General features: G+C 33.8%; 2 protein-coding genes and 1 pseudogene across 2 annotated transcripts; all 3 read left to right on the top strand.

Annotated features, from left to right (window-relative positions):
* Window positions 1–317: 317 nt before the first annotated feature.
* On the top strand, window positions 318–6,876 carry LOC147907713 (uncharacterized). The gene is made up of 3 exons (XM_087411634.1): window positions 318–509; window positions 4,996–5,355; window positions 5,471–6,876. Exons 1-3 carry the CDS (start codon window positions 446–448, stop codon window positions 5,773–5,775), a joined length of 729 nt encoding a protein of 242 aa, XP_087267760.1. The 5' UTR covers window positions 318–445; the 3' UTR covers window positions 5,776–6,876.
* A 6,001-nt stretch (window positions 6,877–12,877) lies between these two features.
* On the top strand, window positions 12,878–14,704 carry LOC147907712 (uncharacterized; annotated as a pseudogene).
* On the top strand, window positions 14,704–17,538 carry LOC147907711 (uncharacterized). Its single transcript, XM_087411771.1, has one exon. The coding sequence runs from the start codon at window positions 14,750–14,752 to the stop codon at window positions 17,366–17,368; it is 2,619 nt and encodes an 872-aa protein (XP_087267897.1). The 5' UTR covers window positions 14,704–14,749; the 3' UTR covers window positions 17,369–17,538.
* The last annotated feature ends 404 nt before the right edge of the window (window positions 17,539–17,942 follow it).

Genomic DNA, 17,942 nt, shown 5'->3' with positions numbered 1-17,942 from the left:
ATCATTATTATTGCGCACTAAGTAATAATGAGATAATTCCTATCTCTCCTGACATTCTTTTTTAATTTGTCAAATATTAAAGACATCTATACAATTCTTAATCATAGCTATAATATTTAAGTTGTATGCATAGAATGAAAACTTGTTTTTTTTTTATAAAGAAGAATTTCAGTTTAATTATTCATATTAACTAAATGTCAAATTTTTATGTGATGTAAAAAAGAAGTTTCATTACTAAATCGACATAATATAATATATACATCAGCAAATCAGATAAGGATGAATATGAATATATACATATATAATGTTGTATATAAAAGCTTGATCAAGAGATCACAAGAATCAGTCTTAAAGACACAGTTATAATACAATTATTAGAATTACAATACGGCTATCCTTTTAGTAAAATATTAGGAAGTTTGTAACAAAAACTTTGGTTTGAATAATGTTTCATGCAATTTTTGCTTTCACTATTATAACAGCACATGTTATAACTGCATCAGGAATACGTAAGTAAATAGCAAATATATATATATATATATATTTATATATATACAGGGTGTATCTTAAAATAATTAATCATATCGTGTTATTTCTAATACAAAACAGAGTCGGAAAGTTCTCATTTTGCAATTTTCGCAATAGTTAATGAGATATTAATTTTTAAAGATTGCCGAATAAACGGATAAAATTGATGTATAAGACAATTTTTAAATATTTCAGTGTTCGTTGTGAAATATTTTGTGAAAATATTTCTTAAAGAACGTTTAAAGATATATTTTAAAGTTGTCTTATACATCGATTTTAGATATTTCGCTCATTGGATAACTAAAGAAAAATATTGCGAAAATTGCAAAATAATAGAGGATTTTTCGTCTCAGTTTTTTGATAGGAATAGCATTATATGATTAGTGGATGTTATTTTAGAACTCTCTCTCTCTCTCGCTCTCTCTCTCTCTCTCTCTCTCTCTCTCTCTCTCTCACGCTCTCTCTCTCTCTCTCTATATATATATATACATATATATAATAATTGTTTTTTTATAAAGGTGTAAAAAGATGTGGATTTCCGCCTACAAGATATACTTAAATATATCTTAAAAAAAATTATTGTTTGAGTCCTCAGAAAATAGGAAATAATCGTTTGTCCGGGAAATAATGGGAACATCGGTAGAATTGCTTAAATATAATAAAAAATGATATTATTCACATATAAAATTAATGAGTAAAAAATTATAATTTTAGCCAGAAACGTACTCTCTAAATCTTGTGAAGTGCAATCTCACGCAAAAAGATTGAAAATTCAGCCAGTCTTTCAAGAGTATATTTCAAGAGTAAGACAACTTTGAATAATATTCGAAATGTTTCAAAATAAAGGATTAAACATGATTAAATTGATTGAAAATTCGAAAAAGAGATGAATACCCATCACTGCCGAGCTTGCATCCACACACATTTGCAACAATTGTTTAATCTTGATTATATTAAAGAGTCAAACAATTTTGAATTTGTTGCAAAAAATCTGTACATTGACTATGAACGAACGCCTTATCGCGCTGGGCAGTCCTGTCGCGTGCTTGCATTTGGCGGTGGATTGGGCAAATTTGGCTATTTTTATAAGTTAATAACTCGTTAACCATTGCGAAAATTGTAAAATGGTAAAGGTGTTTTTTTCTCAATTTAGTTCTGTCTCTATGCAAAAGATTTATCATTATTTTTAAAACACCCTGTATGATTCAATATCATAATTGTGCCATTTTTAGATATTTAAAATAGGGATGCATCAAACATTCGAAAAGTATCCAATATCTGGTATCCATTATCCGCCACTTTTTTACTATCCGATCGGATAATCGGATATTATTGGTATCCGAGAATATATCCAGTTGAAATTTTATGTCATCAAATTGTTGATTTTTTATTAGGTATACTATAAATGTTCTATAAATAAGTATGCATACTCATAATGCTATTATATAATATCTTATGTATTGCTGCAAAATTACGATTTTTTTCTATACAGTTATCATCTCTATTGATTCAGTTCTTTTCGCTTTTTTTTTTATTGTCCCGAAATCCGATTGGATATCCGGAAAATATCAGATATCTGATTCGAAAAATTATTTTCCCGGATATTCAAACGAATATCGGATACCCAATGTTACATTCTTTTCGAATATCCGATATCCGATAATTTTACGTGCGTCTGATGCATCCCAAATTTAAAATATGCGCAGTAACACAATATTGTTAGATGTTAAAATTTTATTGCAGAAAACAAACAAAAATAACATGAGGCCAATAACTGGTGACCATATTTTCTTAAAGAAAATAAAGAACAAATTTAAAAATATTAGGGCTTTGTTCCTATATGTTTTCAAACCAATTTGTGACTGTCAAGAATGTGTGTTTTATTATAAAATTTTATTGTACAGTATAATCAAATTAAAATAATGCGTAGGTTTCTGACAGTTTGAAACTGGTTCGACTGTATTGGAACAAATCTTTGATCTAAAATAATAAAAGGTTCGAAATAATAAAAAATGAAAATAAGTGTGTAGTTTAAATAAATTTAATTTTAAAAATTAAAAAATTAAAAAATTAACAAAAACAAATTGTATTTATATGTATGAAACTGTAAAATATTTTCCGTAAAAATTTGCTCATCAATATAATATTAGAACGCTAGATAGAAAAAAATTCGGAAAAGAATTTCCTGTAATGTCAAATAAATGACAGTAAAGAACAATATTGGAAAATAAAGGATAAAATTGAGTTTTGAAGAAACAAATAAATTTAATGAACAGCTACCTGAAATACAGGACTATCCTTTACAATAAAGGACGTACAGTGACCGTACCAATAACCAACAATTAGGGAGGACGGAATTACACACACTCGGTTGGAAGATCGGATATAGTAGAATTATTTACAAGTGTTTTAATTATTAAAATGAGATTGAAATTAATGACATGCGAGCAATATCTGATTTGAACTTACTGAAATGGCCATACAATCCTTCACATAAATTCGATACTCGTCAATATTACATAAATACTAGTATGAATTGTAATCACGTATACAAAACTGTCTATGCTTTACATTGTTAAATTATATTCAGATATATGAAAAATTACACGAGAATATAATAAATTATAGTATCATTACGATGTTCTACTGACTGCAAGAAAACGTGTATAAACATAAACCTGGCGTTGCAAAGTCATGTTTTATTTGTAATTTATAATACAGTAAATCAAGAAAGAGCGTGATCAACCAGCGTGGTGTTGCACCATTTCAGTTATTAGCCTTGAGATAGGTTCGAATAGTTTCAAACGATATATCTATACCTTTCTGCTTCAATATTGCGTGTTCTTGAAGCAAAATTGAATTGTTAAGCCAAGATTCCGCGAAAACAGATTCACTATTTTTTTATCGTCTTTTTTATCCACTTTGCATAACGAGCCACGATAAATCATCGACATTTTTGCTATATGAGTCTTCCTTGATAGTACATCAAGTACAAAGATATTCTCTATGAATGTATGATAGTTTTAGGGCGATATCTTTTATGAGCTTTTAGTAAGGCCGATCACGATCTTACGTGAATTACTGTAAATTTTGTGAACACTTCTATTTGTAAGTTTATATTGTTTTTCTGTTTTTTAATATTGATCATTTTTTTAATCGTTTTTCTAACAAAGTTCTTCATCTACAATTTTAATATTCTCCCAATCGAATTCGTATCCTAAATGCAATCTATGCCCGTGTGGAAATTCTTTCGAGGCTGAAATCGGGGCCAAGTTAACTTTCCTTACATTATTTGAGGCCCAAGTTAGAATGCCCACCTTGGCCCAATTTTGAATTGTCACGCTTTTTTATCTAAGCCCCGCATTGGTCTTCAAATTTGACCCAGGTTTGAGGGTCAATGTAGGACCTAGATAAAGGAGCATGACAGTCGAAAATTGAGCCAAGAGTATAAAAATTTTAATATTTTATATAACTGTAAGTAGAGCTGATATATCCGTGAGGAAATTTATTCAGGCACTTCATATTTAATGTTGTAAGAAATAAATGAGAAAAATGTCAGAACGTTTCGAACCGAGACCTGGTCTCTTGCATATTATAGACTTCCGTCCTGCCATTGAGCTATATATCCTTGGAACTGATTGCTTCTTTAATTGTGCCTCTAAATTTTTTACAATATTGACAATACTGAAGCATCCAAAATAAAGATTTATCAAACTCAAGCCCATTTAAGACATAATTATAGGAAATATTATAAATTAAACTATTATCAGAGAAAATTTGAGATCAAATTGAGCCTTATATGAGTTGTAACTGGGTAGGTCTAAGTATAACTACTTTGGGAAAAAAGTGGAATCCAAACTAGGCCCTGCTCAGGCCGTGACTAGGGAACTTAAGTTAAACTAACATCAATAATAATATTTCTTCGTCTACTAAACTTATAAATGCTTCTTTTTTAAGAGATCGGACGATTACAATAATAATTTAAGTACCTATCTGAAAATTTTTGTATTATATTTAAGCAATTCTACTAACGTTTCTATTATTTTCCAGACAAACAGTTGTATTCTGAGAACAATGATTTTTCAAGGTGTATTTTGGGAGCGGAAATAGACATTTTTTTAACATCGTTCTTAATAAAGTAGTTAATTACATTAAACTAAAGAGATGTGCGAATCGTTTATTAAAACGAATCGAATCGAATCTTTTTGATTAAAAAACAAACCGAATTTAAATCAAAATTTTTCCAATTTATATTAAAATGGAACAAATAAAATAGGCAAATTTGAACCGATGATTTGAAATTTCGAATTCACTTGATTTCGAATCTGTCAGATTCAAAAACGGATCGAATCAAATCCTATTCAATTCTCAATTCGTATTCGAATTATTCGCACACTTCTCAATTAAATTTATTTTATCTGAGATAATTCAATTTTAAGTTTTAAATTAAAGAAAATAATTTAACAGTGCCCTACATTCATGTGTGTGGTCGCAACAATTCCAACTATAATCAGTGCATCATGGATAACATTAATAATGTAAGGGACGAAATTTGCAAAAGGTCTCCGGAATTGAAATTTCTACAACTTGAGCCATTCATTATTGACAAAATAGTTGTTTTGGACGAACCTAGCATCAAATTTTATCTTGAAAACGCAGAAAGTTATGCATTTTGCGATTTTGTTATAAACTCCGTTCACACAGATCTCGATAAGCTTCAGTTCAATTTTGATATTGAATATAACATGAATACGATCACATCGTACAGTTTGGACACACATCTGCGAGTACCAATCGTTCACAAAGGGAAAATGCAAATTCTATCGAGTATGTAAAATAATTGATTTTATATTAACATAAAACAATGTTTAATAAAATTTAGCACAAAAAAGTAAAAATTCACTTTTATTAAAATTATTAAAATATGTGTATTTTTTTGCAGATAATGTAAAACTTCAAGAACGTTTGGAGTTGAATGTGATAACTGAAAATAGCAAGAAACATATATACGCATCAAAAGCAAACACGAATATTGATGTTAAAGATTTTTACTATAAGTTCGATGAAAGCGAAATAAAATTAGTTCATTTACATGAAATTATTAATAATGCCATAAACAATAATAAGCAAAAAGTTGTTGATAATGTTACACCTGTATTTGAAAAGAAATTTTCCGAAATATTCATTCAATTATTTAATTTTATAACTCAATCTAATTATGAGGAATTCTTTCCTGAAGAAATATGAATAACAAATTACGAATTCATTATGTAAATTCTATAAATTAAAGAATAATAAATTTTAGGTAATTTCGTAAGTACAAATTGCAAAGCTTTTTACATCAAGCAAATGTTGTTACGGTATTGACAATTTTAACGCCACTGGACAACTGAGAAATGGTAAAAAAGATCTCAATTTAAACAATTTTTTTCGCTCTCGACATAAACTCCACCTGACAGACACGTATTAATGCGTATGGTTTAATCCTGGAAAATGATTTTTAAATTTATAAACAAGGAAAAAAGTATATCACATTTGACAACTTGAAGCGCCATGTTACAATAAGGCCCGGTTACATCAACGGTTACTTTGAATTTAAACAAGGCTTAAAACTGTCTCTCTTTTACTTTACTCTCTTTTACTTTAAAACGAGACAGAGAGAGTTTTAAGCCTTGCTTAAAGTCAAAGTAACATTGGTGTAATCGGGCCTATGAAATGGTAAAACATATATCAATTTCGAAATTTTTAGTCGTTCTCGGCATAAACTCCACTTCACAAATACGTATTAATTCCGGAAAAGGATTTTCGAATCTATGAAAGAGAAAAAAGTATTTGTTATACAAAAATTATGATTTAGTTATACGGTAATTTAGACGGCTTTAGGATCCTTTTTATGAGACTGCACCATTTCAAGCAAAAAAGAATAACATATTCTAGCCACTTGGGACCTAACCGCCTAGAAGTTATAGCCTAGACAATGTCTGCTTGGAATATTCCTAACCCAGTGAAGACAGTAGGGTGTGACAACAGTCTTTTTAGAAGCAATAAAAATCTATTTGGAGTTTGTAGTGTGACGCTTCAGTACGACTGTTAAATAGTTTGTATATAAAGTAGCGCGAAAATGTACGTTAAAATGACACATTTTATGACAAAAGTAGAAATGAATAATGGGTGCTTTCCAATTGCTTAACACATTTTAACACAAACGTACACAGGAATGCAAAGTGTATCATTGTGCACGATTCAATTGGAACAGAATGTGTACGCTGTACATGGTTGAGATTCGTTTCGGATAGAGTTAGATTAAATGTAGCTTTTTCCTGTATTAAATAAATAAATAAAAAAAAAGTGTCGGTCACTCAACTTTATTTATAGCAATTAGTAACACGTAATTGTCACTAGAAAACACAAGCTTAGCATTTACTATAACGTAGCATTTACTATAATGTTTACTATAACAATAAATGTTTATGATCTGTGAAATCCAAGATCACAAAAATATTTATAAAATATTTAAAGTAAATCTTATTAGTATATTTATAAATATTTTGTAAATATTTCATAAATATTGTGTGCTGCCTAAGATAGTTTATATATTACTCTATTAATATCTCACGCAACCTATGATACACGTAGTTGCACGTTCGTGTCAATTTTTTTTTTATTACAAATTCATTGCGATAAAGTGTCTAAAGGACGATTGTTTTACCTTTTGATAAATTTTATCTATTAGGTAAATCCGGCAATCCGCGCATATGATTGGGTATACCCGAGGGGATAACCACTCTTGAATTCCGATGTACAATCTGTCAGAAGTCCGATGAAGTCCGACAAAGTCCGAGGAATTCCTCGAAGTTCTGATGAAGTTCAGTGAAGTCTGGTGAAATCCGGTGAAGTCCGGTGAAATCCGCATATTATAAATGTAGTATATTAAATATAAAGAAACATATCTCATGTGACTTAAATTTGTTAATAAGATACGCACTAGATACTCAAACGATTTTTTAGTAAACTGAAAAAATAAAAATTCAAAAAAAGGAAAACTAAAAATTTTATGATTACTTTGCGAAACATTTGGTTAAGTTATTTGTTTATATCGCGTCGAGCTATTCTAGATTAAAAAAAAAGCATGTTTCTACATCAATTTATTGCTGAGAAAATGTCAATTTAGCAAATTTTAACGAAATCGCGCAAGTCGTCGAGCGCCCGATCTTCTCTACTCAGCCGACGCATTGCCACTTTCTCGTTCTTCAACTTTCCAATGATTTTAAATAAACTTTTTCAGTAGCAAAAAATTCGAGAATTTTTTAATAGCAAATTTAATTCTTCCTTGACAAATTGGTGCCAAATGGAACTCATCTTAAAAATTAGCATCACATCTTTTGTATTAAATATATACATCATCGATTTTATTTTTACACTGAGGAAGGGTTAAAACATTTGTCAATTTTTCTCAAGAATAAAGTACACGATTTTACACACGTCTAACCTATGTTCCTAGGTAGCAAACACACGTCAAATTTTGATCATTTACTGACCATCATTTACATGACATCATTAAATGACGTCTTATTGGCTGCGTTCAACAGACTCAGCAGTTTTGCAACTTATGCTTGTTGAGTGTCCCTCTCTTTCTCTCTTTCTCTCTCTCTCTCTCTCTCTCTCTCTCTCTTTCTCTCTGTCAAATAATTTGATGATTTTAAGATTAAAGATTGAAGAATCATTTAAATAATACTAAAACTAAATGTAATAATTGTTTAACTACTCTTCTTTATAACACTAAAAATTATGATTATTAAAATTTATATATTAGCGATATAAATAGTATTAGCCATAAAATCTGTTTCGAAAATAGGATTTTTTCTTATTTAATTTCCCATATTAATTATATCTTATACACATCGCAAAAAAAATATAAATATATATTTAAACTATGTGTGTTTTCATGCATTTTGTATTTTGTTAGCATTATTTAAAAAATTCTTTCTATTAATATATAGTGTGCAGAAATAATTAATTTTTACAATTCGATTCGTTATTTATTGTTCCATCAGCAGTCTTTCGACAAAATGGGAGAAGGCGATCGAGGTATATTGCGCTTTTTGAATTTGTGATGATCGTGGCACAATTGTCTGTCTTTTTCGCCGCGTCTCTTATAGCATGAAAAATAAACGTCGTTATATGTCAGAAAATGCAATCGCTAATACATTCATTTGTTTTAATTTTTCTTCTTCGTGTCGTGCTGATCGTGCAACTACGGGACAGGCATCTTGATATCGATCATCGTGGATATCGTTCATCGCATTATTGGGATATGGGAATGTAGAATAGATATGCGAGATATTGCACGTCGTATTCTATGTAGTGAAACAAATGTGCGTAAATGGATTAAGCAAAAGGCAAGAGGAGGCAAGAGGAGGGAAGGATTAAAAGATAATGGGAACACAATTGTAGACCGCGATTGACGAATGTTGAAGAAAATGCAGTCTTAATCGCTCGTGTAGATTCTAATCCTTTTCTTTCAGTGTCGCATTCTGTAAATCACTTGAAATTAGTTTACAGATATCTAATTGGTGAATGCAAAGACGTTTACACGAAGCGAACGTGCATTGTTATCGTGCTACACGTAAAATTCCTTTAACGAGGCAGCATCGTGATAATCGTATCACTTTTGCGTTGCATCAAGTAAATATTGCTTCACCTGAAGATTGAAACAGAACTATTTCTGACTGACGAGAAAGTATTTTGTTCAACGGATGATCGACGTATACAGAGTGTCTCTTAAGTAAGGTCCAGGCTGCATTGCGGGCGTAGAATAGGTCAACGGGAACGAAAACATCTTATACCATTTTGAGATATCCTGTAGTTTTCGAATTAAAAAAGAAAACGTCTAAGCCGATGCGCGCCGCGCGAATTTGTAGTACAGCTTATCGCGTTTCATTTCATAGCAACGGCGCGCGCGCGTGCATAAGGGGGAAAGCACTATCCTTCTTTTTGCTCTTCCGGTGCGTCGTTTTTTTTTTAATTCGAAAACCACAGCGGATTTCAAAATGGTATAAGATTTTTTTGTTCCCCTTGACTCTTTCTACGCTCCCAATGCGGCTCTAATCTTATTTAAGAGATGTATATGTGCGTGTGGAGACCCGAAAACCATCGACTTGATACAAAATGATAGGTGATTTCTCATGGACGAAGTGGGCGTATCACTTGTGTTATGTGGGCATTGGATAAGTTGTCCAGGAAAATTAATCGAAGTGTTGTCGTATATAGATGTGTTAGAATACATGAATATTCTGGAGACCGTATTGCTCCCCAGCGTTCGCAGAATATACACCGAAGAAGATATTCCGACATTTCGATTAGTTCAAGATAATAGTGCAATCCATACTGCACGCATAGTAAAAGAATGATTCGCTCAATCAGAAATCCCGAAATTGAAGTTCTCGACTGGCCAGCCAAATCCTCGGATCTCTATTATAGAAAATGTTTGGGGCAAATTCATTGCAAATTCACGAAATACTAGGCATGAGAGAACTAAAGTACATCTGATTGCGCATGCGATGGACAAGTGAGAAAATTTAAGGAGTAAGTCTGAATATTTTGCGCATTTAAGCGGTTCGATAGAACAAAGATTGCAGCAAGTAGTTGCACGGAAAAGCTATTGGTGATGGCCTATTGTTGAATTAATTTCAATACCATTAAACGGTTCCTTTCAGAACTACAAATTATTTAACGGAGGAATACTCAAGCAAACATAATTTTATTATCAACAAACAACTTCAAAAAAAGATCATAACTTTAATTTTAATAAATGATCTATTTTATTATCTTCACATTTCTTTATATTAGGTGTTGGAATTAATTCGTAGCGTTTTACAAGTGATGGGAAGTACTTTCATTAATGTATTTTTTAATGCTCATGTGAAATAAATAACATTTTTTCATTAAAAAACGCTACGAATTAATTCCAACACCTAATATATGTTTATCTCCGTTATGCTATGTGCATTTATTTATTTGCGCATTATATATCTGGTGGAATATATCATTTTATACGCAACAGAAAAAATACGTAATAAGTTTCAATATAGTATTTTAAATATTATTGTCAATGTCTCTTCTTATTTCAAGCGCGCGCGCGCGTTGAGCGTTACACAACGTTGATAAGTCGAGTCTCTACTATGACCCAGCGAATTAATGCACTGCGGTGTACATACAATTAGAGAGCCTATAATCAGAATGGCGCCATACGAGAGATGACGTCAAATTTTAACGAAATTCTGCGAGAGAGAAAGAAATATACGGTCTCAGTCTATCCAACAGACTGTCCGTTAAACGCGTTTGACTCCCGGATAGGAAGGTTACAAATAGTGAATATGTATAAAACTGAGATACTTATTCAATAATTTATTACAAATCTCCAAAGCTTCATGGAATTGTTAAACTTTCCGTTGAAGGTGAGTTACTTGGAATTGGTTTTTTTTTATTGACTCAATTTTAATTTTATATGGTCAAATCAGGATCCACTTCAGTTGGGAACCTGTTAGTGACTCACATGTGACGAAAGGTTCAATGATTTAGGATTAGAGATATGTATTGCTGAAGAAGACTCCAAAGAGAGTCGAAACGTTAATAAGATAAAGAAGATTCTACATAATCGATTAATGGTATAGAGTTTAATCATTGGCACCAGCCTGTGACTCTTATTAGCCTTGTATAGATTGTTTATTTTTAAGATTTAGAGTCTGTAAAATTTGATATAATTTATCAGGGCGAGGAGCAGCCTGATGCTACTAATAAATTATAATTTATTATAATAGTAATAATATGAGTAGTATAATAATAATAAGTAAAAAGAGTATTTATTTTTCTTCAAAGAGCAAAAGAAATATGCTTGTTTTCATTTACCTTGTATTCATTATTAATAGTATTACTTCGTATTAAGCAATAAGTTATTACTGCAATAATTATATATTTCAATAAAAGTTAATAATTAAGTTGAAACAAGAAATTTATGGTAACGCATTAGTATAGATTAAATCCTTTTTTCATATGAATATTTTGTTACTTACTATTTTATATCTCTTGTTTAGAATAACAAGTTTTTGTGTAAAATGATGATTTCATTTTATTTTTTTTATAAATACTAATTAAAATATATGTTATAGCAGTAAAGAATTATACATATAAATCAAATAATTAGGGAAGAAGCCTATTCGATCGCGACTAAATCTTAGAGTTTAATAATATTTTTACACGTCAAATACATTTTTCCGTTCTTTAAACTGTGCTGATTACTGAACTGGATTTGCAATGAAATGGACTGAAATAATAATCTCACAAATTAAATTGTTAGTTTTAATGCATATTTTATTATTTTTCTTGAAGTTATAAGTAATTATGATTTATAACAGATTAAATTTTTTAATTTTATTTTAAATTATAACAATTAGTTTATTTTATTATAGTTTATAATTGACCTATACAATGTTAAAATTAAAATAGAAAACCAATTGAGCAATGACAAACAATATTAGCTGAGTTGTAGGAATTAATAGAGCAGCTGAGATATACATGTAAATCATAAATAATTACAGCTTTGAGTAAACTAACTATTTCCTTCATAAAGGTAACAATCGCTTATAATTCTGATATTATTGGAATTTTAAAGACGTTATGTATTTATATTACATTAAACGTTACATTTTGATAATGCAAAAATTTTACATTAAAATTTATCATAAGCGCATGTGACAACTAGCTTCATAGCTGAGGCATTCCATGTTAAACCGAGAGATCTCAAAATTTTTTCGCGAAACGCATATTTCATATTTTTCTTAGTAGAATATCAGCAAATTTAAAAAAAAAATGACGATGTTTCAAAGATACTCGGTTTGACATGGAATGCCTCAGCTGTGGAGCGACTTATTATTACAATTAATAGAATAACCTATCATTTGTAAAAAATAAATATTAATTGTAATAAATAAATATATATAAAAACGTTCCGTTAATTACAAATACCGTAATCAATGCAGGCTTTTAATTAATTTTTATTTAAAATTAAAATTATTTATATTTATAAACAAATGACGTTTTTATTAAAACTTTTAAATTTATATGTAAAGATATAACAAAATAATAATTTACGAATTTCCCAAAATTTTTTAATAATAAAAAGTAGCAGCTACGACGCTAGATGTTTTAAACGAGTCAATATAAGTAGGAATACTAGGCGGGTTCTATCTCTGGTCCTCTGAGGGGAGCGTGGGGCGCGGGGGTACTCGATGGCGCGGGGTGTACTGGTAGGCGCGGGGAAGGGGCGCGGAAAGTCCCGGCGTTATCAGTGTTTACTGATATGATGATATGTATCGCTGTGGTCCCAATAATACGTGACACCACAACATAGCGATACATATCATCATATCAGTAAACACTGATAGCGCCGAGACTTTCCGCGCCCCTTCCCCGCGCCTACCAGTACTCCCCGCGCCGCCGAGTACCCCCCCGCGCCCCGCGCCACCCTCAGAGGATAAACGCATCTTGCGATGCTCCATGCTGTGTATATATATACATAATGTTTAAAAAAACGTTTCTTTTGCATATAGAATGTTAAAACTTACATGTTACTGCAGTTCTTCTTCGTTTCGTACAATGCATTGCTGTCTTCAGCGTAGTACATTTTTCAACCGTTCGTACAACCGAGTATCGCAAGACTAATTGCACTCGCGTAAATTGCGATATATAACTTTTAGAATCGAAGAGGGGATAACTCCCCCCTCTTTTTTTCTAAGAATTGCGAACCTGTTGCAACACGTTTGAGAATATAATGAACCAAGAGTCGTCCGACGAAGAAATACTGTCCGACGATAGTGGATGTACTAGTGATATGAGCGAGTATGAAATGGATCGCATAAAAATTCGTGTCGTCACGTCAGGGTGCATGAGACCGGGTCTTTCGGTAGGCTAGACGGCTGGTCGTGCACCAATTGCAGACTATCTTTGTACATTATATTCTCATGCAGCATGTGTCCACTTTGCACACATTAAAAAAAAAACATGGAAAACTACGAGCGAGTAGAACGCGAACTGTTGGAACAGTGCAGCCAAGTCGCTACTCTGGTGGAGTGTTTCTCATGGTTGCAACGATGCGACGAATGCATCGAGCAGCTCGAAGAACTTTGTCGTGCCAAGCGTCCACGTCTCACCATTGGATACAGACAATCTGCGGTGACGAGAATCGCGCGACTCGCTGGTGCAAAGTTGGAATTGAAGCGACGTTTCGTGCACGTTGGTGGCGAGTACGCGAGTGGCGAGTACGCGAGTCGCGACGAAAGATCTCTCGTCTGGCGAGAAATCGACGCCGCGTTTGAAAGCCGTATATCGACAGGTGCTGTGATAAACTCTAATCACATTGAGCCGCGGCGGTTTTTGAAAGACGCGAGAGAAATAGTGTTCGAGCATGTACGAGACGCTGTAGAAAGACACGGTAGCGTAAAAGTGAACACCGCGTTCAACGGTGAGTTCGCGACGAAGGATAAACGTGCTCATAAGAGCATAATTACAAAGAACAACGAAATATACCGATACACCGATTTGCGCGAGTGGTACGAGCAGCGTGTCATCGAGCCTATCCTAGCATCGCTCGAAGAATTCCAGGAACGTGACAGCGGATGGGCATTGTCGCGAATCCTCAATTTGATAGTGAATGTGAATAAGCATAATCCAATGCACGCGGGATGTCACATCAAAGTGCCACGAGAAATAGCGACGAAACGAGCGGTGATCAGTGTGCGTTCAACGGACAATGCGTGCTTCGCGTGGTCGGTGGTCGCCGCGCTGTATCCGACTGAAAAGAATACGGATCGGGAATCGTCGTATCCGCATTATACGACAGTACTGAATCTCGCAAACATTGAGTTTCCAGTGACTTTAAAAGATATTTATAAATTTGAATGGTTAAATGAGGTGTCGATCAACGTGTACGGCATCGAGAATAAACAGATTCTTCCTCTGCGACTCACCAATGAAAAGAAGAAGAAACACGTCAACGTGTTGTACGTGCAAGATCCACGCAACGGTGTTGGACATTTGCGTGGATAAAAAACCTATCCCGTCTCGTGAGCTCGCAGATTAGTGGGAAAAAGAACAGGAAATTTTTCTGCGATCGGTAAGTATACATGAAAAAATTATTATAATTTTCCATCTTACTAATAAAATAATGGTAATAGTTATAATTCTTTCTTTTTTCAGATGTTTGCACTATTTCAGTGCCAACGAAAAATTGCAGTCGCACGTAATGGACTGTGAGAAGATGAACGACTCCGCTATCCGACTGCCGAGCGAGGACGACAGGTGGCTTGAATTCGACAACTATAACAATCGAGAACGAGTGCCGTTCATCGTCTACGCCGATCTGGAATGCGTCTTACGCAAGACGAAATCTGACAAGGAAGACGCATCATCGTACGCGTATCAACAGCATGACGCGTTTAGCATAGGCTACTACGTGCGATGTGCGTACGATGACGCGTTATCGTCGTATCACTTCCATCGCGATGAAGACTGTATAGCGTGGTTCGCGCGACAACTCAACGATTTGGCGCATCGAGTGAAAAATATAGTATCCGCCAACGTACCCATGGAAACGTTATCGAAAGAACAATTGGAGGCGTACCGTAGCGCGACGCGTTGTCATATTTGTGAGAAACCATTCGCGCCGGACGATACGAGGGTCCGCGATCATTGTCATCTCACCGGTAGATATCGTGGTCCAGCGCATTCGAATTGTAATTTAAATTATAAAAATTCGTTTTATATTCCAGTCATATTTCACAATTTATCAGGCTACGACGCGCATTTTATAATTAAGGAAATTGCTACCGCGTACGGTGGACATGTAGATATACTACCGATAACTGAAGAAAAATATATTTCATTCACTAAACATGTCGATAGCACCAAAGACGCAAATGAAAAGAATTTTCAGAAAAAATGCATAAAATTAAGATTCATTGATTCTTTCAAATTTTTAAATGCAAGCCTTGATAAATTGGCGTCGTATCTCGATAAAGATAAATTAAAAATTGTACGTTCCGAATTTCCAACATTATCGGATGAAGAATTTGAATTACTCACACGAGAAGGTGTCTTTCCGTACGAGTACATTGATTGTGTTGAAAAATTGCAGGACACGCGCTTACCACCGCACGAATTATTTTTCAGTTCGTTGACAGGCGATACAGTATCCGAGAGCGATTACGCTCACGCCGCGAACATCTGGAAGCGATTCTCCATTCGAACGCTCGGCGAGTACAGTGATCTGTACTTGAAAACTGATGTCTTGTTATTAGCAGACATTTTCGAAAATTTCCGCAATAGCTGCATCGCGAGTTACTGTCTCGATCCCGCGCATTACTATACATTGCCAGGTTTCACGTGGGACGCCATGCTGAAATTTACACGCATAAGATTCGAGTTGTTCACTGACATTGATATGGTCATGTTCATCGAGCGCGGTATACGCGGTGGCCTCAGTCAATGCTCCGGCAGATACGCGCAGGCTAATAACAAGTACATGTGTTCGTTCGATCCGTCGAAACCGTCGTCGTACTTGATGTACTACGATGTGAATAATCTGTACGGGTGGGCGATGTGTCAACCTTTACCATACACCGAATTTCGGTGGGTCGAAGACGTTGCGAACTTTGACGTGAGCGCGATCGCTCCGGATTCACCTACCGGTTATATTCTCGAGGTTGATCTCGAATATCCGCAGCATCTACACGACCGACACACTGACCTACCTTTCTGTCCAACGCGCGATAAACCGCCTGGCAAGTTCGAAGATAAACTTCTAGCGACGTTGTACGATAAACAGCGTTACGTCATCCATTATCGCAACCTGCAGCAATGTACTCGTCACGGTCTTCGCGTAACAAAGATCCATCGAGTATTACAATTCGCGCAATCTCCATGGCTTCACGATTATATTAAACTCAATACACAATTTAGAACGTCCGCGAAAAATGATTTCGAAAAAAATTTATATAAACTAATGAACAACGCAGTATTCGGCAAAACTATGAAGAATGTGCGCAACCACGTTGATGTCAAATTAATAACAAAATGGGACGGACGGTACGGCGCGGAGGCAATGATCGCGAAACCGAATTTTCACAGCCGCAGCGTCTTTGCGGAAAATTTGATTGTAGTCGAAATGCGCAAACTCGAGGTAAAATTCAACAAGCCGATTTACGTGGGTATGTGCATACTTGACATATCGAAAGTCTGTTTGTACGAATTTCATCACGAGTACATGTCACCGATGTATCGCGACAAATGCAAGATCATGTATACCGACACGGATAGTCTCATTTACTATATAGAATGCGACAATGTTTACGAGACTATGAAACGTGATATCGTTAGATTCGACACGAGCGATTATCCTGCAGACAACGTGTATGATATGCCTCTCGCGAACAAAAAAGTACTCGGCCTGATGAAGGATGAAAACAACGGTGTATTAATGATCGAATTTGTTGGACTTAGAGCGAAGATGTACGCGGCGAGAGTGGATGGCAAGAAGGACATTAAAAAGGCGAAAGGCGTAAAGAATAACGTCGTAGCGCGAACGATAACGTTCGACGATTACACGCGATGTTTGAACGAAGGAATTGAAATGACTCGCCGTCAATCGTGTATACGATCTAAATTACACGAGGTGTACACGATATCCGAATCGAAAATCGCTCTGAGTCCATACGACGACAAACGATACGTCGTACCGGACTCGACGGAGACGTTACCATGGGGACATTGGCGGATACCTTTGTAATACAATATATGTATTGTGTATATTATATGTTGCTATTATATATATTACTATTGTACTTTACACTTTTTTTACATTTATACAAGTATTATTTTTTATGTATTACGATTATTGTACTTTCATATAATACATATCGCATGTTTTTAACAAAATTTATATACGTATTATATATATATATACTAGTATTCTAATTTACTTTACTTATTTTATGTGTTATGTTTTTTATCATTTATGCTGCTCCATACATAAATTGTTATAAATAATTATACATTTTGTATACTCCAAAACGAAGATGATGATGATGAATGGGAAGTAATAAAAAAAAACATTTATATACTTATATTTTTTATATACTTATATTGATATATTTTTTTTTTACATGTAGAAAAAATATGCGAAAAAAAAAATTTTATCAAATGACATTGTTTTTGTGTATCCATGAATTGTGCGATCCATCGAATCCCAGCCACTTGACGTACACCTTGTCTCCCTTCCTGCGCAGTACTTTCTCCACGAGATACACGTCCGGATGAGTAGCGTGATGCAACTCGTGCTCGTAGAACGCACCAGCGATGGA

The sequence above is a fragment of the Acromyrmex echinatior genome, chromosome 12 (genome assembly GCF_024713525.1).
Source record: "Acromyrmex echinatior isolate Ae372 chromosome 12, ASM2471352v2, whole genome shotgun sequence".
Lineage (NCBI taxonomy): Eukaryota > Metazoa > Arthropoda > Insecta > Hymenoptera > Formicidae > Acromyrmex > Acromyrmex echinatior.
Note: the sequence above shows the minus strand (reverse complement) of the source record. Positions and strands in the feature narration are given on the sequence as shown.